Consider the following 27,369-nt stretch of genomic DNA (forward strand, 5'->3'; position numbering starts at 1 on the left):
GAAGGCAGACACAATGCTGCTGTTGTTGGTTTGATCTCTAACTGGGGATTGTTAGTCTGGATTTAACTCTGTGGCAAGGGGGGCGGGGGTTTTGAGGGGAGGGGGGAAGGCGAAGGCTGTTTACAGCCAGTGCAAATAATGTGACAGCTGTTGGAGCGCGAAAAGCCCGCGCCTCGCTGGCACTCGCACACAAAAGCTCTCGCTGCGGCCGGAGTGGCCCCGGGGCCGCCCCGCCGCTCCCGGAGGCACCGCCCGGCGCTGCGGGGCCCGGCGGGGCGCCCCGGGGCCCGGCGGCATCCCGGGCGGCGGCGGCGGCGGGGCGCCCAGCCGCGCTCCCCTGCCGCCCGCCGCGACGCTTCGGCGAACGCCGCTGGCCGGGGAGCAGCGTTCCGCCCCCTCCCCCCGGCCCCTCTTTCCGCCTCCGCTTGATTTACAAGCGCGGGGAGGCAGCTGGAGGAGCGGCCGGCTCCGTGCCCGGCCCCGGCGCTGGGAAATACCTCCCGGCGGCAGGTTCGCGCCGGCCCCGGGGGCTGTGCGGGAGCGGTGTCACGGGAACCCCGAAGCAGGAGAGGGCGGCCCGGGGCACGGCACGGCACGGTGCGGGGGCTGGCAGCACGTTTCCCTCACAAACACGTGTTGGCAGAGAAGTTGCCGCTTGAGATGGCAGCGTACGACCCTTGATAACCTGGATGTGCAGGGATCCCTGGAGTAGGTCTTCAGTGAAAAACTCCTCGTGCATAAATTTCCCGAGTGACTATTTTCTGCTCAAAGACTCCGCATCTAAGGCCCTCGGTGTGTCTTCTGAGCGTAGGATATAAAATGCTGTCTGTTCTTGAAGTTTGCTCCGGTACCCAGAGTGATCTCCTGGCCCTTTCAGAAGAGCCTCTGGAAAGTCGAGGAAACTTGGAGAACTGGGTTCCAGCCTATATTTGTACCTGACATAATTTTGCTACCTACGAGAACCGCTGTGTTTTATATAGTAAGTGACCTCCATGTACTATTGTCTTCTTGACGAGGCGTCTCTGGGGTGGAGAGCAGGTAAGAAAGGGGGAGATGCTTATTTCCTCCCTCACCCCCCTTTTAGTCGTTTTGGTCGATGGGTTGTCTTTATCTATTTCTCTCCAGTCAATCTATTATGGTTTTTTTTCTCTTTTGGCCTTGACTATCCCCTTGGTCCTTTATGGATTACACTGTGCTATTAGTGGCAAAAGTACACCAGTAGTCATTCAACAATTTTAGCATCAATTCCTATAAACTGGTGTTTTATATGACATGTGCCATTTTTCTGCAAGAATACTGCTTGCGAAACTAGTTTCGCCTTGGAGCAAAGGCGGAAAGATAAACAAGCCTGCATAGCCAAAACACTTGCATAGCCAAAACACTGGCAATTGCTGCCTCCTTCCAAATCTTTTAAAGTCACGGAGCAATATTTTAAGGATTATGCTGCTGCCTCTGAGGAGGGAATGTCGGCGGCGTTAAAAAAAAAAAGAAGCTAATGCAAATTAGAGAAAAATAATTTTCTTTCAGCGATATGCAATGTATTAGTCACTTGTTATCATGCTTAGAGGCAGACCTCATTTGCGCGTCTGCCAACTCGTTCACATCTGCTCAGAGCTGTTCAGGGCATTTTAACCTTGGCGGTGTCGTGTCGTAGTCCCACGGATCAAGAACGAGTAATTAAAGCTCTAAGCAGCAGCAAAAAATTCATAGCCGCCCATCTGCATCGCAGTTGATTCGCTGCTTTGTTTCGGTGCGGAGCGCCGGGATGGGAAGGCAGGGCCGGTGGCGGCCTGCACGCTGCCTCCTCTACACCGGGACACCGCCGCTACCGGCAACTTTATGTCCTTTTAATTTCCTTTTTCTTTTTTTCTTTGTAATTTTTGTATTTTTTCACGTGGTTTTATTTCCTTTTTTTTTTTGTTTTGTTTTGTTTTTTTTTGCCCCCGGTGCCTTCCGCACGCCGAGTCGGGCGGTGTTTGGCGCTGGCTGTGCCCACCCTGGGCTGGCCTTTTCTCTGAAGGTGGAGAAGGTGGTGGATGTGAGGTCGGGACACATTGCAGAGATGTTTAATCGAGGTGCTCGTGATGCAGCTTTCGTAACTGAGGGCTTGCCAGCGCTTTCCAGAAGTGCTCGGGAAAGCGTTTCCCATTAAGGAGAAACGTTAGCGCCATAAACCCGACATAAACTTTAGGGCGAGGCTAATTTTTATGCATTGTTTTGCAGAAACCAGCTTGTTTATTTGTTTGTTGTTAGGAGTAGGAGTAGGGAATTAAATAAGAAAAAAAAAAAGGAAAACCCCCCAACTTCCCAAGCACTTTTCCTTGCGTGTACTCGCCGAAGGTCCCCGTGCCCCGGCCCTGGCCCTGGCGTGGCTGCGCAGACAAAGCCCTGCGGGAAGCTGGAGGCTTCCATGCTGGCCGCGCTAGGTAGAACGGGAGACGGAGGCACCTAAGTTTAATATTTGCCTCTTGTGCGCGGCCATTTGCTGCATGAGGAGCGGAGCCGCCGTCCCCCGGCCGGGCTGGGGGAGCGCAGGGAGCCGCTCCCCATCCATCAGCCCCGCGAAAGCTGTTGCTCCGTAAATGAGGGAACCACAGGCCCTGTCAGCCGCAGTTATGCAAAATGAAGTCGTCCGTGATCAATATCTCCCAAAGTCCCCGACGGATGTGTAGGGGGGCCGCCCCCGCCCAGCGTGCCGCGGCGGCTCCGCGCCGGGGAGCGGTGTGCCGGGCTGGCCGGAGGGAAACCAAGGGCGTACGGCCCATTAATCACTCCACCCCCCGGGGGTGCGGCGGGGGCTGGGGGAAGGAAACGGGGGCCGTGCTCCGGTATTTCTGCTAGGATAACGTTGCGGAAGTGAGCGCAGGCCTTCGCCCAACTCTCGCAGGAGCGCTGGGACTTTTGTATTCACTGTGGGGGGGTTCCCCCCTCCCACCCTGCCTCCTAAGTTGCCCGAGCTATTGGGGGCAGGGGAGTGCTCGCCGGAGCCCGGCTGATAGCGAGCCCGTGGCGCTGCGCTCTCCCAGCCTCCCGCGGACGAACAATGGGGGACGAGCGGGGGGAAGGGGCTGGCTCGGTGCTATTTTTCCTTTTTTCCCCTTCCTCCCCCCCGATTTTGCTTTTTCCTTTCTATCCCCCTCCTGGAAAGCAAAAGCCATAGGGAATAAGGGCAACAATGAAGGGTTCCCGGGATGCCGATTGCGCGGCGGGTTAATGGGCTGGTCGGGGCGCAGGCCTGCGCTTTTCCTTCCCTGCGCCGGGAATGCGGCCTTAAATTACCTGAAATGCACATTTCTGCCTGGCTCGCGGTGCGTGGGTGTGTGTGCTTGCGTGTGTGTGTGTGTGTCCCTCTCTCTCTCCCACTGCTGCCGCTGCTCCGCCTGCGCAGCCCGGGCTCGGCTGCTGCTGCTGCTGCTGCCTGTTGTCTCTGGCAGCGGCAGCGGAAACCTCGCTCCCGTGCGCGCGCGCGGTGTGTGTGTCTGTGTGTCTGTCTGTGTGTGTTGTGTGTGTGTGAGAGGGTGCGTGTGAGTGTGTGTGTGTGACTAAAATGGCGCGGCCGGCCTCGGTATAGGGAGATGCCGCGGCGGGTGGGCGATGTAAGGGAGCCCGGGCTCTCTCCCGTCTGCGCGGGGGCCCGGGGGTTCCTGCGGCTGAGCCGGTTTGTGGCTCCCTCCTCCTCCAGTAGTATCCTTGTTTCCCGGCACGGCCGGAGCGGCAGCAGGAATCCCCCGGCCCCCCCGTCCCGCCCGGCCACCGCGGAGAGCGCCTGGGGGGGACTGAGGCATCGCCCGCTCCGGGGGAGGGACGGGGGGGCCGGGGGTGGGCGCCATAGCGGCGGTGCGGGGCTGCCAGTGCGGCGAACGGGGTCGGTGTTTCCCGCGAATCTCTGGGAAATCCTTCATGCGGTGATGCCTCAAAGTTGGGTACCAGCCGCCTCACCTCCCCCCGCTGTGTGTGTGTGGGAGCCTTTGCAGCCACTCTATCGCACCCCCACCATGTGGTTTAACCAGAGGGAGGGGGGAATGACGTGAGTGCCCCCGCCATATGAATGTCCCGTAGCCTTCAGGTATGGGCATCGCGGTGTGCGGAGGCAGCCTTGGCCGCCCGAGGCAGCTTTGGCCTCGAGGAGCGTGTGCCTGGGCGCCCGGGTCTTCCCCCGGGGCTCCGCGGCAGGCAGTGCCGTGTGGGCTCCAGGGGAAGGCAGCCAGGGTTATTTGAAGGATCGCCAGCCATTTTAACTTTCCCTTATTGGCCTCCTCCCCCGCCCCCTTCCCCAGTTCCTAGGCTTATCATTAATTGAAAACTTTTTTTTCCTCCCCCCTTTTGGCTGCCGCCGGCAGCAGCTGAGAGCGATGCAATGATTCGCCTCGCAGCATATGGGAGAGGGGATCGCGCCGCTGCCGCTCCGGCGCAGCGCCTGTCTGTGCAGGGTCCGAGGCAGGCGTGACAGGCGGCGCGGGGGGCGCGGGGCCGCCTCTGCCGGGGGGCCAGACCCCGCCGGAGCCCCGCCGCACCGGGGGTGTCCCCGTGGGGCAGAGCGGCGGGCGGCCCGGGGCGGGGAGGATGCCCCGCTGGCTCGGCAGCCAGCCCCGGGTGCCCCCGGTCGGCTCCGCCGTGCCGTGTTTACACGGCAGCAAGTCCCGGTCGCTGTTGACACGTGACGGTGTGGGAGCCGCGGGAGGGGGAACACGGGGGACACGGGAGCGATGGGGGGTGGCTGCGGCAAGAGCCTTAAAATAGGGGCCGACCCCCTCGTGCTGCCTGCACGCTGCCTAAACCGAGATGCACTACTGTCGTGCATGACTCTATATGTATTTTAAAGCGGTTTAGCGATCTCGCTGGCGCATTGTGCTTAGCTTTATGGTTAAATGAAATGCCACACGTCCCGGGTAAAGGTCAAACTTCTTCTCTAATCCGCGGATCCGTGCGGCGGCTACTTAGTCTGCAGCTTCCTCCTCTGGTTTACAAAACGTGTCACTAGCGGTGATGTCGTGTGGAGATTGCTTAAAAAAACCCCACAGTATATTTTATTTTTTCATACATATATATATAAAAAGCGCAGCCAAGCCTATTCTTTTAACACTTGTCTAATATTAGATCGCTGGCTGCTGCCAGAGCTTTATACGGCGCATTGTAAACGGTGCAGCAATACGGTGTCTCTGAAGTCTCCTTTCTAGCCGTGGCACAGGTCGTTGTTCCTATAAGTCGTAAATATATAAGTCGGAGGTACAAGATAAACGAGGTACCTAAACACATTCATAAGCATCAGCCCATATTTAAGCGTATAAATACCGTGCGAGCGCTGCCCTTTAAATCAAGCTCCAGATGATCGGGGCTGAGGGCTAATCGAAGTAGATCACTACGAGTCCCCGATTGCTTTTCACTTCTTTCTCAGGGATTTTCACAAATCTAGAAATGATCCTTCCAGTGGCCTGGAACCAGGCGGCGACGGGGCGGGGGGAAGGGGGCCCGGGGGGGGTGATGTGGGGGAGGGCTCTGAGCCCGGTAATTTATTGCATCGCTTTTAATATCCCAAAGGCTGGGTTGTTTGCCGAAGCTCCCGGCGCTCCGTCGGTGCCATCGGCTCTCGCAGAGGTTTTTTTTTTTGAACCCCGCGCAGCCCTCCCCGCCGGCTGCCGCTGCTGCTGCCGGCTCCGTGGCTTGTGCAGTGGAAACTGGCAGGCTGCCAGGCGGAGCTCGGAGGTGGAAAAGAGTAAAGGCGCCAAAAGGGAACTCGTGCGCCGCTGCAATTCTCCTCCCGAGCCGCTTCCTGGCTCGCTGCAGCCGCCGGCCCCGCCGGGCTTCCTCCGGGCGCCCCCCCCTCATCCCCTCCGCCCCTCCACGCCCCTCGCTGGGACTTTCACCTCGCAAACTCGCCGGCAGGCACCCTGGGGTCACGGGGCTGGAGAGGGAGGGGGAAGAGCGGGCTGCCCTGTCCCGGGTGGCGCTGCCATCGCCTCCTCTTTTCCCCCGGAGGCACGGAGAAGTGGAGTCTTCCTCTTCCTCCTTCTCCCCCTCCCCGCGGGCATCGGGTTTTTCTCGTTTCCACGCCAGCAGCGTGTTAACAAAACTTTGCTGCTGCTGGCGTCAATGGCTGCCAAAAGTCTGTTGACGTTGCGAGGGAGACCCGAACGTTTCCCTTTGTAATCAGCGGCCCGAGCGGTGCGGTGTGTGCCTGTGCCTGCCTCTGCGGCGCGGGGCCGGCGGGGCGCGGGCAGCCAGGGAGGTGGGTGGGTGTTCCCGGCACGGCTCGGCTCGGCACGGCTCGGCTCGGCACGCCGGGGCCCCGCTCGGCAGCACGCCGGGAGGCAGGTTAGTGCTTGCAGGCGCTTTTCACAACTGGTTTCACACGGCGGCATCGCTGCGGAACCGCGTGTGCGTTGCGCGTCTCACTCTCTTCCACCCCCCCACCCCGCGCCTCCCTCCCTCTCTTCCTCCCTTCCTCCCTCCCTCCTCCGTGCATCACCGTCTATATTTAGCCGCAAATGGCTTTATCGGCCAGACACCTCCCGGAGGAAATGCCGTGCGCGCTCCGGCTGCCGAGCCCAGCTCCGCTCCGCGCCCCGCCGCGCAGCGCAGCGGGGGCGGCCGGGGGGGCTGCGGCGCCCCGGGGCGCGCTGGCGGTGGCCCGGTGGGTGACAGCAGGAGGGAGGGAGGGACAGACGTGTCCTCGGTTTCCTCCGTGCGCTGGGGCGCTCAGCCCGCCGTCGGGGTTGCATAACGGGAGCGGCTGCGCCCACCCCCGCGGAAGCTGGGTGTATAAATAGGTGCGGTGCCCCCCACGCCCCCATTGTTGTTCCCCCCGTCCCCGCAGCGCTGAGCGCTTGTGGCGCTGCCCGCGTTTGGCCGAACCTCCGTGAGCCGGTATCCCCCGACAGGCAGCTGCTCGTGGGGAGGGAGAGGAGGGAGAGGGACGGGGTGTGCGAAGAGTTAAAAGTCTGCTGCTTGTTGCAATGAAATTATGGCTGGCAGTGGCGCCGCTGCTCGTTCAGCAGACCTCCACTTTTAAACAGTTCACAAGAAGTTCATCAGGGCGGCGATGATTACAACTGCACACACGCGCGCACCCGGGGCGCACGGCGACAGGGGCTGGCTTTGGGGAAGGGGCTGGCAGCCCTCGGGGCGCGGGCTCTGACCTGCCTGGTGGCCCCGGGACATCCCAGCACGTCCCTGCGGCCGGGCGGGTTTTGCCCTTGCTCGGGTGGTGGTGGCTGTGGGACATGGGGCCTCCAGATTACCCGCTCTTGGCTGGAGAAGCTCTCACTCCCCCCATGCAACTTCAGCATTTCGCTATCTGCACGTGTCAGGGGATTGATGGGCTTCAGTTCAGGCACCTCGCCTTATCTTAATGATACATTTCCAGCGAGGAAAGCAGGCGGGGAGGGTGCAGGCAGCCCCTTGGAGGAGCCTGGCCCCCAAGGGAAGCGGGGCGCAGAAATCGGGACTGTGCCGTCGAGGCCCTTCCCTGCGCCGGTGTCTGTCCCTTGGAGATGAGGCAGCGCACGGGGTGGCTGCTAACCTTACGTAAAACCCTAAATCACTCTCTCCATGCTGCTGCTGCCTCTATTGAAAACATTACGAGCGGCGCATCTGGAAACCAGTAAATCTGTCCAGAAAACATCTTTCCAGTGAAATAACTCCTTTTGAATGATAGCGCGGTAACTAAACCTCCGTGGATTTTTGTTTCCTTGCGGCGATTTGTGCGGACTTCATTAGGAAAAGCTAACCGTTGTGGAGAAAGGAGGGTCAACGCGCCGTTTCATTAATATACATTTGTTCCAGACGTGGAGTTTTGCACAAAAGGCCTCTCTGAGGGGAGAAAAAAGTGTTGGGGAACAAGGCTTTCCTGCCGTTTCAGTTCTTAAACCTCTCTGAACGTGTGTGAAGTATTGTGTTAAAGGCCCAATCTGGGCTTCTTCCCTATTAAATGCCAAAGTGATCATTTGCATATTTTGTAGCCTGACAAAGGAAATGAGTTTGCTGGGGAAGCATGGATGCTTTGGGAGACGTTAGGCATTAAACTCCCAGTGGTCAATCGCCCGTTACTGGCTTGTGTGTGTGTAAAAGGAGTATCATGCCTCCTGCTTAAAGGCTTCTATTTTTGTGAGAGAGGAAGAGCTGAGGGATATCCTGTGCATTAAAGGCTCCCCCTACTTATTAACCCAGCATTTAGCAGCAGGATGCAGGCTGAAGCTCAGTCAAAAGAAACGACTCAACCTCCGAAGAGCAATTAAAATCTTGCACTGGAATAAATCATGCGCCGCGATAATCCTGTTAATAAAACGCAGCTTGTCCTGACACTTCGCTCATGCAGCAAACTAGAATTTAATGCGAGCGGAGGTGGCATTAGGCAAGGTAGAGGGGAGGAAAAGCCTTTCCCTCTGTGCCACTGGACGTGAAAATGTGGTTACCTTTCACCTGCCTCTCTGGCTGCACACAGCGCCGATCCTCTTGGACTGCTAATACTTCTCCAGTGAGCCCGCTAATGATTTCTTTCCCTGGAGTGAGCAGGCATCATTGAATTACTGAAAGCACTCGCAGCAGCAGCAGCAGCAGCAGCAGCAGCAGCAGCAGCAGCGGCAGCAGTGGCAGCAGCAGCGCAGCAGCTCCAATGCAGAAGCCACCAGGGCTCCTCGCTTAATCAAATCAAGGGGTGGGGAGCTCGCCAACCCACTTACTATTTTTAACCCCTTTCTCCAAGTTAGTCATGTGCAGACGCTAAAAGGGAGGGTTTTATTTAGATGCCTTCTGTAGCAGCGTCTCTTCAGTTTTAAGTCCTCGTGTAAAAGCCTTATCAGCAATCAGCGTAGCTAATACACGCGGTATGTGGTTGTTCTTGCCATGCTCTCCTGCTCCTGTGTGTTCCTAATGCAGGGCTTTTGTGAGCTCCTGTGGGTTGTTTGAGTGTCCCCCCAGGCTCACGGGGTCTCCCTCCTTGGTTCAGTCTATGTGAGATGAAGATTTGGGGACTGGTGCGTACTTGGCCGGCTGAGTCATTTCTTGTGGAAATGAAATGCTGCGGAGAAACTTTTATTTGTCGATAGTCTGGAATGATTCTTAATTTTCTGGATGTGCGCTGGGGAAAAGATCCATCTCCTCTGACCTATAAATGCCCTCAATTTGCTCCTTTATTGCCGGGTATCTCCCTTAGCGGTTAACGTAGGCAGCTCACTCCCCGCACCAATCCTGCATTCATTATTAATTACCCGGAGGGAGGCTGGCTGCTCTGCCGTGATGTTTGCACTTCCTCCTAGACAAATCTGCTCAACTTTTTTTTTTCTTTTTTCCTTCTTTTCTTTTTCTTAATAGAATATAAAACCTCGAAGAAAAGCGTTGATTTTTAAGGAGACGTCATGCTTTCTGCAACTCCCCTGTATGGCAACGTTCATAGCTGGATGAGCAATGAAAGGGTCCGCATGTGTGGAATTAATGAAGACAGGTAAATATTTAAGCTTCTGGCGAGTTAAAGCACACTGTGGTTCTGCAGAGCGAGGTCTCGGAGTGTGCTCGCTTCCCTAACGCTGGAGCAGAAAGCTGCCACCTTGAATCGAGATCAGCCCAGCTTGGAGGGAGGGCAAAGGGAGAGAGTCAAGACGTGCCTGAGAGCAGTAGAGCAGATGCTGATTTACTATGGAGCAGGCAACCTGGGTCAGTGAAGTGGGGACGCACCCAAAGCAGCCTTTGAATGTGCTTTTACAATTAATTTATTGTTCTGCATTTGTGAAGGGGGATTAAACCAAATAGTGCACGTTTCCTTGTGGTGATTCTCTGCAGCAGAGGGGCTCGTGCCGGCAGTTTGGTGTTCCCTGCCTGTGGACCAACAGCTTGTCATGTGGAATAAGATCAGTAGTGTCTGTCTCCCACGAGTGAATTTCTCCTCCTCCCCACCTTTTTTCCTGCTGAATATAATTCAATTGATGATCAAAATTACAGTGTTAGATGGGATGACACAGGCACTGACAGGTGTCCCCTTCCCTTAAATCCCAGCTCTTTAAAAAGCAAAATGATGCTGGACAGAAGCTGCAGATGCGCCTCCAGTTCTCTGTGCCAGTTTTGTGTGGTTTTAGTGCTTTTCTCTCTTCTCATTCTCTGTTCTCGCTGTTGTGTGAAAAGCCTCCAAAAAGCTGGTGGAAGTTTTTGGTCTTTGCAGGGAATACTATTTGCAAACATAAGCTGAAGGAAAACAGCCAAGCATCTCACTTTGCTTTCTCACCCTCCCTCCCCACTTTCCTCCCAGTTGTTCAGGGATAATAACTGCATGTGCTTGCAGGGAAGGTGAATCTTTTAAAAACAAATGGATTAAAATCGCATTTCTGCTTTATGGTGATGATGTGCCTTTAAGCACTTCGATTGAAAGGAGTTCTTTTGGGTAATGCTGAAACTTTCCTTCTGCTGCATGTCAGTGATTTTTATCCCTGGGATTTGAAATTTGGCACTAAGGTATATTCTTTATTGGTGATTTCTGTGATAACAAGTCCCAGAGCTGCAACGCTGCTATGGCACAGATGTGCAGCTCCCTCTTAAGCATGGAAGAGCTGATGTTCATATGATATTAGCGTGTGTGTTTTAATTTTATCCTCAGCAGTCTTTATGGATGGTATATAAGCAGAGTATGTTTAAAATGGGATATTCTCCCCCTGGAAAAAGGAAAGGGCAAAGAGCAAAAGAGAAGACCTTGACAAAAACTGCTTGCTTTGGAAGAGGCTGCTCTGAGATGTACTTGGTGTGTTCTTGTTGTCAAAGTCCTTTATGCTTATTTTCAAATGGTCCTTGCTTTTCAAAGTAGTCAGCATGTATGGGTACAGAGAAGGATAAATATGTTATCTCATGGGACTTCTCTAGGGGAATCAAAATATGGAGGTGAGCTGATATTGCACTGATCTGAGATGCACAGGATGTTTTCAAATAGTAAGCTGCTGTTTTTCAATAGGAAAATTCCCGTTAACGATGCTGATGCACCGAAAAGCAGACTGGAGTTGAGGGAGGAAAATCACCTGAACCACAGTGTGGTAAGAAGTTACAAGCTTCATGCTGCAGATGAATTTGTGCCTGTCCTCCCCACCATGACTGACTCCTGCCCCTGGCTGTTATTATGTGATCCATTTGAAGAAATTATTAAAACACCTTTCTGTTGTGCAGCCCTAGTGGGCTTGGGCACATTGAGGTTGTTTCTGTGAAACAGTGAAGTTGAGCCTTTGTTTATTTATATTGTTAATTTCTTGATGCTTTGTGATGTGTGTTGTTGTATGACTTCAGATTCTTAGTTTTGCTGTTACGAATAATGCCATGCAGAACACCAGCATGTGTGACAAAAATAGTTCATGTAAGCATTAAGAACATCGATGTTCCAGCAAAGTTGGTGGGGTTTTCCTTTCTTTGAGTCTACATGGGGAGCAGCAGGTGGGAAGGAAATTTGATGGCAGACCTTTCTTCGTGCTGCACCCTCAGATGCCTTGCCCCATGAATCATGTGGCAGTGGTGAGCCCCAGAGTAGAGAGAGGTGGAGGGAGAGGTCCTGGAGGAGGATGAGGAGGAGAGGCACTTAATCCTTCTCTTTCTGGTCTCCATGCCGCAGCCCGCCTCTTGTTCTGGGAGGGCTGGGACTAAAGAGCTGATTGCACAGGAGCAGTGCCTCTGAGCATTGTCTCTGGGCCACTCCTGGCTGCTTGAGTCCTCACACCTTTGTTCTTGGCTGTTTGAATTTTGGATTTGGAGAGATTGGTGTTGATGTTTGTGGTGTTATGCATATTACCCTGTAAGTTCCTGTTCTCCCATTTTCCAGTGTAATCAGCCTCTGTACGTTTTCACAACAAACAGCATGTTTGCATTGTTACTGTTTCTCGTCCAAAATGCTGATCTATGTGTGGCTTGAATGGTAGTCGTGTCAGTGAGATGTGAAAGTAACGTGCTTCTTGTTCTGTAAAGGTGGATGCAACTACAGCACATCGCATCGACAGCCTCGCAGCTCTGAGCATGGACAGGACTGGGCTCATGCGAGATGGACTCAGAGTGCCCAGCAGCATTGTCTACTCCAGCTTGTGCGGACTTGGCTCGGAAAAATCGCGGGATGCTACGGGTTCCATAGCCAGCCTGGGATTTACTCCTGAGAGAAATCCAGAGATACAGTTTAAGTCTAATCCTCCCGAAGCGGTGGAAAGCGCAGCTGTCTCTGGAAAAGCCCCGAATGGCTTCAGCGCTATATACAAAACACCACCTGGAATACAAAAAACCTCTGTCCCCACAGGGGAGACCCTGGGTTTGGACCGAGCTGCGGGTGACAGGCAGAGTCCCCTTGGTGTCAATGGTGCTAGTTACCTAAGGCTCCCCTGGGTAAACCCCTACATGGAGGGTGCAACGCCCACCATATACCCTTTCCTTGACTCACCAAATAAGTATTCATTGAACATGTACAAGGCATTGCTACCTCAGCAGTCCACCTACAGCTTACCACAGCACCTAGCTTACTCGCCCGTGTGTACGAACGGTGAACGTTTTTTATACCTGCCTCCCTCCCACTACGTTGCCCCTCACATCCCTTCGTCGCTGGCGTCGCCCATGAGGCTCTCGACTGCTTCAGCTTCTCCAGCAATCCCGCCTTTGGTGCACTGTCCGGATAAGAGCTTGTCGTGGAAGATGGGTGTGAGCCCGGGCACGCCTGTGGACACGCACGCCTACCCCCACATCCAGAGCAGCAAGCAGCCCCGGGTCCCCGCCGCCAAGCCAGCCCCTGCCAACTTGCCAGGAGATCCTGCACTCCTGCTGCCGCACTCGCCCCGGCCATCTCCCCGCCTGCCCCTGCCCGCCCAGGTCGGGGATGCCTATGCTGATTTCCACAAACATTTCCCCAGGATCACCACCTCTCCTTCCTCTGCTGTTACGCTCCCAAAGCCCTACGTAAACATCGGCAGTGAATTTCCACCTGCTCGCCTCTCCAATGGGAAGCTTCCCAAAGGCAGTGATGCTGGGGAGGCACCCCTGCCATCTGCCCCCCATGCACGGAAAGCTGGCCACGACAGGAAGGACAGCAGGTCTCCCCCACTCCTGGAAAAGCAGACTCCGACCAAAGATGTCACCGACAAACCACTGGACTTGTCGGCGAAAGTGGTCGACACAGAAACCGCTGGCAAGTCTGACCACAGTAAGAAAATTATGCCAACAGTGCTGGTGCATGGAAGGGCAGGAGGGGGGACACACTTGCCAGGCGGTGACATTGTTCAGAAAGAAACCATTTCTCCCGGGAACAGCTGCCCCATCTACAGGCCTGAAATTATCAGCACGGCGCCATCCTCATGGATTGTACCCGGTCCCAGCCCCAGTGAGGAGGCTGGGAAGAATGTCCAACTGAAAAACAAGGCACTGGACTGGGTTATGCCACAGCCACGGAGCTCCTCCTGCCCCAGGATGGGTGGCACGGAGGCCGTGGTTGGCAGCATTTCAGGGACGGTGTCGGCAGGGGGACGGCCAGCGTCGGCGTCACCAGCTCCCAATGCCAACGTGGACTGCGCCAAGACGGCGCGGAGCTCTGCAGAGAGCACGGCCTCGGTTATCCAGCACGTGGGGCAGCCCGTCGCCGCCCCTGCTGCCAAACACAGCAGTAAGGTGGCCAAGTCCTGTGCTCAGGAAGCCAACTTCAAGGCGACTGAGACTGCCCTGGCCTCCAGCCCCATCTTCCTGCCGCCCAACGAGGCGTTTCGCTCCCCTCCTCTGCCCTACCCCAGGAGCTACCTCCCATATCCAGTGCCGGAGGGGATCGCCATCAGCCCTCTCACCCTCCACGGGAAAGGACATGTGTACCCTCACCCTGTCCTGCTGCCCAACGGCAGCCTCTACCCCACCCACCTGGCTCCCAAACCCGGCCTCCCTTACAGCCTGCCGGCCGGGAGGGGGGAGTTCATGACCTACCAGGATGCTCTGGGAGTGGGGATGGTGCACCCTATGCTGTTGCAGCATTCAGCTCTGGAAATCAATAAGGAGGAGAAGACAGAACGGAGGTCACGGTCTCACGAGAGGGTCCGCTACGAGGACCCAGCTCTGCGGGGCCGACTGCCAGAGCTCCTGGAGAGCGGTGGGAAGATGCATTTCGAAATGCCCAATGACAAGAGCGTGAAATTGCACCAGAACTCTGGCCATAGTAAAAACTCTGCAAAAAGTGACAAACACCTTTTCCCGGATCTTCTGCGAGATGAGCAGGAAGCTAAGAGTGAAGCAAACGTAACGAAAGCCAGCTTTGCTACAGAAAGCAGTAATCAGACTAATGACCCTACAAAGCACAAGGTAGAGCAGGCGTCTCAGCACAGAGATTTTATTGTAATGAGAGAGGAGTTTGGAAGAAATAATGATGTTCACGAAACCTATAATTTCAAGCAAGCCCAGAGTTCATCAGTGTTCGGCTTAAGGAAAGAAGATTTATCTGTGAGCCAGCCTAAAGAGAGAGTGGCAGTCCAGCCTTCTCCTGTTTTCTTGGAAGGCGTGCACGAGAGCGATGCTCCAGCTCTGGCTTTTGGCAAGGTGCAGGAGGACGCGAAGCCGTTCTGCATGGGGACCGCGCCGCCGAGCATCGATGCCAGCCAGACCTATACCAAAGAGGGAGCTGACGACGCGGAGTCTGCCGACGGCAAAGCGCTGAAACCCAAGCCGTCCAAACTGGCCAAGAGGATCGCAAACTCTGCCGGTTATGTAGGTGACCGATTCAAGTGTGTGACCACGGAGCTCTACGCCGACTCGAGCCAGCTCAGCCGGGAGCAGCGGGCGTTGCAGGTGAGCCCGCGCGGTCCAGCACCCGCCGCGCTTGCTGTTGGTATTTATTTCTCTGTTGCGAGTCACAGTTGAGTTTTTAAAGTTGAGAGAAGCGACGCAGGTGGGGAGACCAGAATGGCTTTTTTGTTGGGGCGTACTGGCCATAAATTGGTTTTAAATAGCGAAGTGAGTTTATTAATGAGAGTGAGGAAATGTAAAGAATATGTGTGGCTTGTAGGTATGTATGGGCTAGCCAGCTTTAAAGGGCTGTTACTAAAATCTGATACAAATGTTAATGCACGTTAATGCAATGTTTGTGCAGTTTTGAGGGGAGTTGGACAGGCATGCATGTTACCTTGGCTGTAATTTCTGAGCTGGCCTGTGGTGCCAGCCAGCACAGCATACCCAGAAGTTTTGATTAGTATGCCAAACGTGCCATTGGATGGTGAGGAGCTGCAGTCATGCATTAGTGGGTCTCAGGCAACGTTGGTTCCAAGTGAGCGCCTAGGGAAGAGTAGGAGTGGTATTGAGGTTGATGCTGAGGGATGATAGACAGATATTGTGTAGGAATATTCCTAGGGTGTTTTACTTTTAATGAAGGGATGAGTTAAGCCAAATTGTTTTGCATTGTTAAGAAAAGAATTGGTTTATGCTTATAAAAATGGATGAAATTATCTAAATGATCCATTGAGTGCCCATTTTAATTACATAGATGGAAGGATTACAAGAGGACAGTATTTTATGTCTACCTGCTGCTTACTGTGAGGTCAGTTCTTCAAATTTTTATTACTAGACTCTTACATAAACCTTTGAGTTAAATTTCATTTCCAATACACAAAGGGAAGTTTGTGGGCCATGGTCGTCTTTTATTCATTGTACGGTTTTGTGTTGTTGGTTTTTTTTCCTTTTTAATTTTATTTTATTTCTTTTCGTTTTTGTCTCTTTTTACCTCCAAAATGGAATGTTTTTGTTTTAGATATAATATACATTTATATATAATCTTTTATATATATATTTATATATGAAAGAATTGTGTGACTATTTGCTTATAAGATTCTAGAACACTGTTTTACAAGTCAGGTGTGTTAAAATCCTACCCTTAGCTGTTTATATGAAACCCTGGTTTTGAGTAAATTTTTCTTTGGAAATGCTTTCATATAAGGTAAGGTGTAAATGAAGTAGTTTTTATTGCAAGACTTTTTTTTTATATCAATTCTCTTTCTAGCGTGCAATGATGCGCTTCTCAGAGTTGGAGATGAAAGAGAGAGAAGGCCAAACAGCTACCAAAGACTCAGAGGTCTGCAGATTCAGCCAGGCAGATTGGGAAAACTTGAAAGGAAACAGTGAAAAGAAGCCAAAGTCTGTTGCTCTGGAAGATGCCATTGCTGACCAAAATGACAATGACAGATGTAAGCGAATTTAGATGGCTTTCTGAAGCGTGTATGTGTCTCTTTGCCATGGCAGCTTGCAGCAAAGCAAGCAAATCTTCGTGTTCTCGCTGTGTTGCTGGTGAAAGTCACTGACCTCATCCTCTGCAGGTGCTGAGTTGCCAGGGCTGGTACTCTCTGTGCTTGTCTTGGGGCTTGCAAGTTTCTGGTTGCCATTGCACCTGCTTTTCGGGAGATAGTTAACTGTCTGTCACTGCCTTAGAGAGATCCTCTTTTAACTGATGGGTACCACACCAGCCAGTGAAAGCAAAGGCCCAAGGTTATGTTTTAAATACAGAAAGGATATGGGGGAAGGCAGGAAAGCAAGGAGGAGTTCAGCTTCCTGAAGTTGCAGTAGCACTGAGATATGCCAGTATTTTGCAGTCTTCAAAGCAAGGATGGAGGGCAGAAGCGTGAAGGGAAGTGGGGAAGGATGTGATCTGCCAGACTTATCCATAAAAGCTGGCAGTAACAACTCCAAATGATAAGAAGTTATTTTCCTGGTGACTTCTGCAGTGGCTGGGAAGTGTGTGAGGCACAGGTTCTTGCAGGCATGGTCTGTGAAACTCCCAGTGATGCTGTCTGTGCCCTCTAGGCTGTTACAGGGTGTCAGAGGACTGTGGAAAATGCAATGTCCTAGAAGTAAGATAAAAACTAAAAAACTGTATTAGGGGATTTTTTTACTGCATGCAAGAGAGATTACGTCTTTTTTGTTTGCACTCTTGGTAAGCATATGGCTTCTGTCAGTTTCCACCTTTTCTTTGGTTTTTTGTTTTACCTAGGTATTTAAAGAATGGATCAGTTCCTTCTGTTGCTGCTTTGTTTTGAACAACTCAGAAAAAAAGATTGGTGCTGAAAGCATTGCAAAACAAGGGGAATTGTACTGCAGACTGCACTCTCTGTGTGTGTGGCTGTGTAACTCAGTGGTTAAGTGTGCTCTTTGGTAGGTGGAGATTCATGAGTAGGGCTAGTAGAAAATTTCATTCAGGCAATTTAATAACTTTGAATTATTGTTCTGGTCTTTGGTTAATGCTTTTGGCAGGGAGCATGCTAGTCAATCGTGCTTGCTTGGTTACTCACCTAAATTCAAGTTACTGTGGCATTGCTATCACTGAAATGACAGCCTCCACAAAAACTGGCATGGCAAAACAGCAAGGGAAAGTTTTAATTGTGGAAGTGGAGAGTGTAGGAGGCTGGGGAGAGGCAGGCTGAGCCTTTTCCTTTCCCAGGCTGTATCGAGGCAGCTGCGGGGAGGAAGGCACAGCTGCCTGTGCTAAAGCTGAGAGCTGGGCAGGCTGCTGCCCTGGCTGTCCTCCCTGCAGCCTCCCTTGCTCCTCAGGGATGCCCTGCTGGTGCCCTCTGTTAAATCGCACCCTGGGTGTGCAGGAAAGCTAGAAGAGCAGCAGCAGTGCTGCTGGCTGGTTCTGGCTGCAGAGAGGGTTCAGCAGAGGGGGGATGATGGGCTGTGGAGTTGAGAGGGGGCACAGGGGATGAACAGAGGGAGGGAAGGCAGGCTTGCTCAGGGACATGGGGCTGTGGAAAGTATGAGTGTTCGAGCACAATTGCATGCTGAAACTCCTCCCCCCATCCTTGCAAAAGGCTGATGATATGGTTTGTCTGTAAATTCACTATTTAGTGAGATCTCTGGCACTTGAATCTGCTGGCTAAAATTTGTTTGAGACTGTTAAATAACTGTTGGAAGCAGGGAAAGCATGTTCAGTCTTATGTTAGTTCATTCCTCTCCTCTGCTAATTAGCTCTGACTTAACAGGCTATTTCAGACTCTGGCCAAATGTCCAAACTCCTAAAAGCATGGATCTGTTCTGCTGAGGGAGTTCCTTTTTTTTGTACACCCGCCTGGGCAGCAGCAAATACTTACTGGTACAGATTCAGGTCTCAGTAAAAGTTTTTTATCGTGGTGGTTCACCTCCTGCCCCTCGGGATAGCAGCTGATAAATCAGGAAGCCGAGTTTCACACCTCTTGAATGCCTCTACTGTGGTGGCTTGGGCTGTGTGTTGGAGCTTGAGCCACCAGCAGCAGCCCTAATGCATCTCTCACTGAGAGAGTGGCAGAGGGGAGAGGAGCTCTGCCTTCCCTTCCCCTGCGCTGGGAGCCAGGGCTGCTGATCCTTTGCCTTCCCTTTGCCATCAATTTCTCACCACACTGTTGGTGTGTTCGGCTTTAAAGCTCCTGATGGTTTGCAGCCTCTCGTGTTTCCTTTCTGCCTCCTGTGAGCGATCTTGCTGCTGGAAAAGTTTCCCTGTGTTTCGTGTTTGTCTGGCGCTGGCTTGAAAGTGAAACAGCCGTGCCTTTACCCGTGTGAGGAGGGAGTTTAGCAGTGAAACCGACGGGCTGTTGTGCCCGCACTGGCAGCGCTTCACCTGCCTGATGAAGAAGGAAACTGCATCCAGAGCTGTGATTGTGGCACGGAGCCAGCTCCCAGGGCTCCCCTGCTGCCGCCGCGGCCGCGCTTGGCACGGAGCTCCAGCGCCGATCGGCCCTGGCAGCTGCCTGCCCCCTTGGCTCCTCTAAACCCGCTCGTGCAACAAACGCCTAAACAACACAGGCAGGTGATGCTTACAGAGGCATTGCATGGGATGGAAACTGCTTTTTTTTTAGCTTGTCCTAGGAGTTGCTGGTTTTCCTAGCTGCGTTACACATGTATAGACTTTTTTGGAAGCACACGAAAGCACAATATCCGGTTCCTTAAATTTTTCCTCTGACTTGGCAGTGTGTGATTTTCTGTGCTGGGAGTCTCCTTAAGTTTGAGCATTGAGGAGAAGGGTAAAAGAGGTGGGCTTTTGTTTTGTTTAGCTTTTTGTTTTGCCTTTTTTTTTTTTTTTAAGGCCCAATTTAAGGCAGGTAGCCGTGTTAGCTAATTAATGAGCAATTAAATCCGATCAGTAAATTAGAAGTGCTTCAGTTCTCTCCCATCTCGTCTGGGTTTTGCTGGGCATCTGAGAGCGGGCATCTGAGAGCAGCCGCAAAGCTGCTTTGTTGCCAAGGTGACTTGTAAATGTTGCTGAGGCAATGCTACTCCAGTGCATTTTCATAGCACAAACATGATAAATTATGGGATGCATATGTCATGAGTCATAGGATTGTTCAGAGATCAAGTGATTTAAGCTATTGGCACGGACACATGCATCAATACGGGCATGTGATGATCGCTTGTTAGTTCATAACAAAGCTCTTCCAGAGGTTCTGAAAATCATACCCGAGTGTGAAAGAGTGAATGAATTCTACAGACTGTGAATTTCTTGACTGGGGAGCATGACTTCACCTGTTTATTTAATTTTTTAGGATGGGAGACAATGCCTGTTTAAGCCTTAGCTGGGCAAAATTACTCCAATATATTAGAAGCCTGATCTTAAGGCAGGCGTGAGGTCATAAAGAAGAAGTTAAAGCAGTTGATGTGTGTGAAGGTAAATGGTGCAATGTGCCAAAACACGTTGCACAATTGATCTCAGCATTGTAGTGAGGTACCAGTGTCCCTTTGCATGGTGATGCCCTGCTTTTCTTTTTTCTTGCTGGGCTGTGTGTACCCTGGAACAAATGAAAGATGGAAGCAGTAAACATGTCCTTTGCCCTGGTCAGTTATTACCTTCCTGCCACAGGACGTAAGGAAGAAAAAAAAAAAGTCTGTGCACTGAGAGTGGTGGTTGCTTGTTTGTGCAGTGTGGTAGGCTCGGGCAGAACACAACAAATGCAGAAAGCTCCCAAGCAGAGGTACTTGGAGAGAAAAGTGAGATCAGCTGGATTCCCTCTGCCCCATGGGATACTCAGAGTTGAATTCTGAGGATATCTTAGGGAATTTCTTACTGTTGTTGTGATCTTCCTGCTGAATACTGGGTTTTAGCATTTGGATAGTCATTACTGTTCTTGGATGAATAAAGGGTGCCTTGCATATAAGTGAGCGCAATGAGAGGTTGCTCCAGGGAAGAGGAAAGGCTGTTTTTAGCTGCCATGTTATTTGAACAAAAGAATCTGCAGCTTGAACACTAAGATGTGTTTCCTTGTTTGCATTGATTGGGAGGGTCTGGCCTTGTTGACAGCAGTTGACAGCGACAGGAAGATGGAAAAATGAAAGAAAGTTTTTTGGGCAGAGTGTTTGTGCATGTCTGTAACTGCTCCTTGTGAGATTGTAACCTCTGCACTAAGAAGATATTGCTTCAGACAGAAAACAGCTGTGAAGAAGCATCTTCTTAAATCTTCCTTGTTTCTAGATTGGTAGGACAGTGAGAAATGGTTTGAATTGTTGGTGCTGGTTGTCACAGCTGGTGTGACACTGGCAAATATTGGAGGCTTGAGGAGGGAACACATTTAAGAGTTTAATCTCCTTACTCATAGAGGTGTGTTGCTATGAGAACTCAGCGTTTATCCTGTGTTTCTGGCTACCTCGCCACTGTTTGAATAATGATGATACGAGAACTCCCAAGTATTTCGTTGTTGTTTTCTTCCTCAGGCAGAGAAAAGGATGTTGTAGATACATGGCACGGGAAGGGGGATGGTGGGAACAAAAGCAGATAAATTCCTTGTTGGGCACACACATTATGCTTACGTTGCCGTGCTTCTTGTTGACATTTGTATCTTAATTTGAGGGAGACATTGCGTCTGATCCCGGTTGCTTGCAAAACAGTTTGAGGATGGAGCGGAATCCGGTGGTAAAATATTAATAGAACCTGCTCTCCGTGAGGCAGCCACAGCTGTGCCAGGGGGGGAAAAGGAAAAACCTCTGGGCTTGCGACGTGTCGGGGCAGGCTGTGAGGAGAGCCTGGCGCCCGTGGGTGTCCCCAGCCGTGAGTGAATGAGTGAGGGAGCGAGGGAGGGAGTGACCTTTGTGCTTTGGCGCTGAAATCCGGCTGCGGGAGCGCACAGGCGAGGGCACGTCCCGCGGCTCCCGGGCTGCTCCCGCTCGGAGCAGGGTGGTTACACAATTGGGATTAGTGTGCGGAGATGGAGATGCCGCTTCCCTCATGGCCTTATTGCGGGAGTGGGATTGCACAGCCATGGACTGCACAGCCATGGGCTGCACAGCAGGATTGCACAGCCATGGACTGCACAGCCATGGATTGCACAGAGGGATCGCACAGCTGCGTGTGCAGTGGGCGGCCCTTGGGAGGGATTTCTGGAGCTCTGTCCCCTGAGCGTCCCTCTGGGACGTCACCCGGCCAAGGTGTCACGGAGCCGCTGGCAGCCAGGGCTTTTTGGATGAGCCGCAGTAGGTGTGTGCTGTTCTTCCCAGCACGTGGAGCCCCGGAGGAAGGCTGGCAGTGACAAGCTCTTAGCGAGGGCTCTCCCCTCTTTTATTTTTCAGCGCAGTCTGAGCGAGCGGCGCTTGACGTCCCCGTGCCAAGTCCTCTCGCAGATAGAGCAGGAATTAATCTGCAGCAGGTTGCTTTCGGTGGTGGCAGGCTGGAATTAGCTTGCTGTTTCCTGCAAGCCGTAAAGATTAGGACCATCACCCCCCCTGCCCCCCCCTACAGCCTGCTACTTCCTTTGACCCTGCAAGAGCTTCTCTGGGAATTGGTCAGGATGTGCCTGCCTTTTCTCAGGCCAGACAGTGTTAGGAGCAGGAAAGCTATCCCAGTGTAGTGGCTCTCAGCATGAACCATGGCGTGTGGCTGTTGGTGCTGCTGGAGATGAGAGGGCTCTAAGACAGCAGGGGTGTGGCTGAGAGTGCCCTTACCTGATCTCTTCAGGGAAACTGACCACAGAAGTATAATGTTTCCTTATGAAAGGAAGAAAATAGCAGATTGCATTAAAAATGTAAAATGAAATCTGATAGATGCGTTTATTTCTATTGTGATACTTAAAACGTGTCTGAGCCAGCTGCTTTTATGCTGTGTGAAACAGGACTGCTGGTGCTTTTGGTGTGGTTATAGGGCACAGCTGTGGGGCGGCATCCTCGTTCCAGATGTGCGAGCACAGGATGCTGCCAGATTCATTCTGCTCTGGAGGGACTCTGCCACTCAGGGGCACAGCCACAGTAAGCTGAGATACCTGTTCTCTGGAACATCTCAGCGCTGCTGGCTGGGAGAAGTGTGACAAAGTGCATTTTAAAGTCTTGGAAGGAGCATGTGTTGGCCAGACGGCCTTGTGGAGCATCGCGTCGCTGAGCAGCGGAACAGCCCGAGCCTCCCGCCTGCTCGCCTGCAGAAAATCAGCTTTTGTTTTGATTTTTCTTGGCCCATATCTTGTGCTGTTTTACAAGCAGCCCTGCAGGCAGCTTCCCAAGCAGTGCAGAAATTATGCTGGGGTGTCTTCTGGTGCCGACAAACATTTCCAGAGCCCTTGGTGCTACTTGGAGCCATTTCCAGATTGTGGTGAGGAGAAAACTCATCAGGGAAGCTTCCCCTCGCCTTCCATTGCTGACAAAAGGTATTTTGAGGACGGTCGTGAAACTAGGAGGGGCTGGCAGTGCTGTAGGAAGATGCCGTCAAGATGAAGTGGGATAGAGTTGGGCTGCCTCCAGACTTTGCCAGTGGTGGGTCTTGGAGGGTGCAGAAGGGGAGAAGGGGTTGCAGGGGAGCAGTGTCAGTCCTGATAAGGGGAAAGAGAAGTTGAAGGCCAGGCTGGACAGGGCAACTGTAAAAAACTGAGTAAAAGGAAGAGAGGATCTGCAGGAGGGAAGGGCAACAGAGCTGTCAGGAGTCCAGGTAGGAAAGCAGCAAATGTGTTTGCAGGAAGGGAGGTGGGAGAAGGAGGAAGGGCAGGAAGGAGGAAGAGGAAAAGGGACAGTGAGGCATGGGGAGGTAGGATGGACCATACAATTTGTAAAACAGTGGTAGAGGTGTGGAGTGTTGGTTGGCCAGGAGTGCTAAAACACGTGAGAACCCCAGCTTGTTTGTGGGAGTTGTAAATAGGAGCTGATTGTCTGTGTTGAAGTCTGTACTGCATCTCTGCCTAACCTTGCCTTTGCTAGCTTGGTTAAACCCAGGAAAATAACGTTACTCAAGATGGTGATTAAGTGTAATTTTAAATCAAGCATCCATTTAAAATTGCATAGGCTGTCTCTGAATTTGAGCAAACAGTATTGGAGGGAAGCTGAAGTTGGTGAGGGCGAGGCAGCATGGGTGTTTTTGTGGCTAATTTGTCAGACTAGTTTCTAGTAAGCTTTTCAGAGCTCACCCTCTTGCTATTGCTGGAAATACTCCTAGAAAAAAGTGAGGTCTGTTTTAAAAGGAGGTGACAGAGATCATGTGAGGTACAGTGACTGGTTGGTTACTTGAAGTGAGGAAGCCTTTTTATAACCTTGGATTAAAGTAGTGCTTTTTTGCAAAATATCACAGCTATTCTTAGTGGTATTTCTGTGTCCGTGTGTGCGTGTTCTGTATCCCATTTATATCTCCAGAAAAAGGGATGAATGCTTTTAAGCCAGACTCTGCAATTTGATGGGAGAAGTTAGTGAAAGATTAGGAATTAAGGGAGGACTAATACTTGGTTGTCATCAGAAGGTGTTTTTGAACTGGATTGCTACTTGCCACAGTTTAGGGGGTGAACTTGCTTTCTGAAAAGGGTTTGTGCTTTCAGTATCTAAAGATGTTTCTTTATTTAAAAAAGCATATTGTGATGTTTCTATGGATACAAGTATAGTGAATATTGTGCTTCTTAGATTAATGTAAAAACAACACAAAGTAGTGTTCATTTGGGAGTTTTGTGCTTAACTATTGAGAAAACTGCCGCCTTAGGCTGGGCAGAGGAGACTTGTTCCCAAGTACAATTTTGTGTTTATTTGCATGCCTCATGAGCTGTAATTCATGATGGAGATGACATTGAAGAGATCAGAGAGCAAAGCCTTCTCACAGTGAATTGTGTCGTATTTATTAGGTCTTGTGGTATTTGTTTGTTTTTTATTTTTAGGTAACTTTTCTAGTACAGAAAACAACCGAGGTCACTTTCTTGAAACTCCGGAGGAAAAAGATCTCTCAAATGAGAAATGTTATTTAGAGAGACATTCTGTATATGAAAAGGCAGAAGACCAGCCAACAGAAGATTTTGGCCAACATTCATGTCCACGTCTGGACAGGAAACGTAAACACTCTGGTGAGAGAGTGCAAAATGATGGCAGCCAAAATGAAAGCTTTGTGGATGAACTGCAGGACGAAGTTATATCAAAAGCAAAAAAGAAAAAGAACTCCAAAGGTAAGACAGCATTTTGCTTTGGTTTCTCTCAAGGAATGTCTTGTGAAAGGAACGTCCCTTTGGCTTAATGTGTTTCCATTTTTGAACTTGCTAGTTACTAATGTGAGCACTGTCATTTCACTTTAAATTATATATATGTATATATATGTATGTATATATATGTGTATATATATATGTATATATAAAAAATTTGGAATGTAAGGATAAAGTCATTGGCCACTGTAGCCACAGCAGTGCAAGTTACTGTAGTGCATGTAACCCGTAATGAGCAAAGCTTTAAAATGCATAGTGTGGTGCTAAAGCTGAGACTATATGCCCCGAAAGTGAAATGTAGCTTTTGTTTTAAGTTGAGGGGGCTTTTTGATTAATTTTTAGTTATTTTTCCATTAGATGACTGGCCTGAGAGGGAAATGACAAACAATTCCTCTAACCACTTAGAAGAGCCCAATTGTAATGAGGTGACCAACCTGAAGGTGTGCATTGAATTAACAGGGCTCCATCCCAAAAAGCAGCGTCACCTGCAGCACCTTAGGGAACTATGGGAGCAGCAGGTGTCACCAGAGAGATCCCCGTCCGGCAAGTTGGGCCGGCAAAGCAGGAAAGATTTAGCTGAGGCTGTTCAGCCAGAGGCCACTGCAAAGGTCAAAGACTTCACAGAAGAAAGGCACACCAAGAAAAGGTCAGAGGCCAAAAGCAATAGAAGTTGGTCTGAAGAGTCCCTCAAAACAAGTGACAATGAACAAGGTATGCAGAGACTACTAGGGAAACCAGCTGGCTTTAGCATTTACAGTGACGCATGCTGCCACCGATGTGAAGGAATTGTCGAGAGTTTTTTTTCTTCTTTCTTTATTTTTTAACTATATATATATTTCTGTAGATGTCCATTTTTATAAGGACTGACACCTCCTCTTTAAGAATTGCACTGTAGCTGATATTTGTCAGACCAGAAAATGTGTTTGTGTATGTGTGTGTAACTCTGTGTTTGTGTGTGTGTGTGCGTGTGTGTTTTGGCTTTAAATATTTTCATAGATGATGTGAAGATGAAGTTTATCTCTAGAGGAGAGCTGGGGAGGGAATAAAACATGGGCATGCTTTTGGGTGAGAGAAGGAGCAGATTGGCTGCTAGTTGGTGTAAGGGTGTTTAACCACATAGGGTTTGAAGGGCTGTGAGCTTCTAAAGCAGCATCAGCACAGCTACAGCTGCTCTTGATCTTGGGAACCCAACTCCTCCAGCACCTCTGCACTGCTGGCTTCCCCTGCCTTTCCCAGGCCATATGCTCAAGAGCAGAGCTCATCCTCCTCCTGACAAGGATGCTTTGCTGGTTTGTCCTGAGCACATCCTGTAGACCCCTTGCACCCCATTTCCTGGCCCCTTGGCAGAGGTCTTCCAGCAGCTCTCTCCTAAAGGGTTGCTTCCTCAAAGCATATCAGCTTTCCTTGACTTGTTTTTGGCTTCTTCTTTACCTCTCACTTCACTTCCTCTTTTCCCAGTCCTCCCTCCCATTTCTGTTGATTCCCTATCCTGAGGGAAAGGCTGTGGATACAGTCTGCCAAATTTTCACTGGGATGGACACAGGTCACTCTCCTGTCCTCACTGTCCCTGGCCCCTGGGCACATTTTCTGCTCTGGTGCCTTTCTCCTTCCCTGCAACATTTTGCTGCTGTAGCTTGGCTGGAGAACTGATAGGGAATGGAATCACACAGTGCACAGGGCAAATCCCCTTTTCTTTCTTTTTTCCTGCTCTTACCTCTCCAAGCACTCTGCTTGTTTTTGAGGAAAGACTGTTTCTGGGAGCAGGAGCTGTGTGTATGGCATTTGGGCTCCTTCCTCCTTCACAAACTGGGAGCTTCATCACCTGGACACATTCACATTCCAGCTGGCCTAACCTATAGTTCAGCTGAGATCCCCTTGAAAGAGGGAAGCATGAGGAGAGTGGATCCTCTTGTCCCATGCCATGGAAAGGACCGAGTCCAGATCATCCTGTGCCAGTGAAGATTTTCCCTGGTAGTGTCTCTGAAAGTCACAGGCAAAAGTATCAGCTTCCCTTCCGTCCTAAAGCTCCTCATCTGTCCTTCTCCTTGGTAGGATTGTCTGAGGGCAGAAACCCCCAAGCTTTCATGATTACTGATGGGGAAGGATCCATCCAAAAGGATTTGTGCAGTAGGAGAACAAAACTTTGTTTAACAAACCAAGGACAAAAAGGAGCTGTGACTCTTAGTTCCTTGCTTTATGTGCTGCCTTGGTGAGCATGGTATTGGCTCAAACACCCCTGCCCCTCACCTTGGTACTTTCAGAGAGAAATACCTTGTAGAGATCAAACCAGGGTCACTAACAAGAGGCTGTATTGTGTAAGGATGCTCTCACTTTCCCCTGGAATCCTTCCTGTGGCATTGACAGGCTCATGGCCTTGGGAAAGGAACAGAGGTGGCTCCCAGTTTATGCACCGTTCCCAAAGGCATTCAGGTTCACTTGCCCTGTGGCTGTGAAAAAACTCTTGGGTTTGGAAGCTGCTATAAAACCATAAACTTGACTGAATTGTGGCTTGCTGTTTGTTGTGCAAAGACACTGGATGTCATTCAGATAATTTTGCTGGTGCTTCTTCAGCCCTCTTGAGGCATAAACTTTTGAATCTGCTCGTTCTTAGTTGACTGGGATGAGGACATTTTTCCCCATTGTGCGACAGAGCATCCTCTGCATGACAGTCTCATGGGGATGGAGACTTCCAACTTGTTTGTCTTGCACAGGACTAGTCCTCAGACTTTCCTTAAACAAACAGAGACTAACAATATGAGAATGTACACTGTCACTTGCAGCTTTTTTTTTAGTTTGGGGCTGGGAACAGCTGTTCTCTGTGCTCAGGCACTGCCTGCAGTTGTGGCAGTGTCTGCTGCAGGGCAGCTGGTTGTATCCCAAGGAGCAGGCTGTAAGAGGACATGAGGGTGCCTCTGTGCCTCTGAAGATTCAGTCTAACATTAGCAGGATGATTTGCCACTCCTGCCTGCAAATCTCTGGGAATGTGGAGGCTTCTGACTTCTGGGTTTGTTACTCCAGTATTGTTTAT

At 51.2% G+C, this 27,369-nt stretch overlaps 1 protein-coding gene across 10 annotated transcripts in view; it reads left to right on the plus strand.

The window, feature by feature from the left end:
• The window catches only part of BCOR (BCL6 corepressor), a 58,654-nt gene that overhangs the window by 9,974 nt on the left and 21,311 nt on the right, over window positions 1-27,369 (plus strand). For 3 of the 10 annotated variants that reach the window (XM_064706602.1, XM_064706639.1, XM_064706582.1), the window contains 7 exons: window positions 9,310-9,439; window positions 10,931-11,009; window positions 11,926-14,757; window positions 15,449-15,502; window positions 15,962-16,145; window positions 24,027-24,308; window positions 24,699-25,052. In XM_064706602.1, the coding sequence (XP_064562672.1) occupies window positions 9,354-9,439; window positions 10,931-11,009; window positions 11,926-14,757; window positions 15,449-15,502; window positions 15,962-16,145; window positions 24,027-24,308; window positions 24,699-25,052 (3,871 nt within the window). In that variant the 5' untranslated portion in view covers window positions 9,310-9,353. Of the gene's footprint in view, window positions 1-400; window positions 1,039-6,294; window positions 6,313-8,804; window positions 8,823-9,309; window positions 9,440-10,930; window positions 11,010-11,925; window positions 14,758-15,448; window positions 15,503-15,961; window positions 16,146-24,026; window positions 24,309-24,698; window positions 25,053-27,369 lie in introns of those variants that run through there. The other 7 variants (XM_064706592.1, XM_064706611.1, XM_064706620.1 and 4 more) reach the window with 7 other exon arrangements.

Source organism: Zonotrichia leucophrys, chromosome 1 (genome assembly GCF_028769735.1).
Source record: "Zonotrichia leucophrys gambelii isolate GWCS_2022_RI chromosome 1, RI_Zleu_2.0, whole genome shotgun sequence".
NCBI lineage: Eukaryota > Metazoa > Chordata > Aves > Passeriformes > Passerellidae > Zonotrichia > Zonotrichia leucophrys.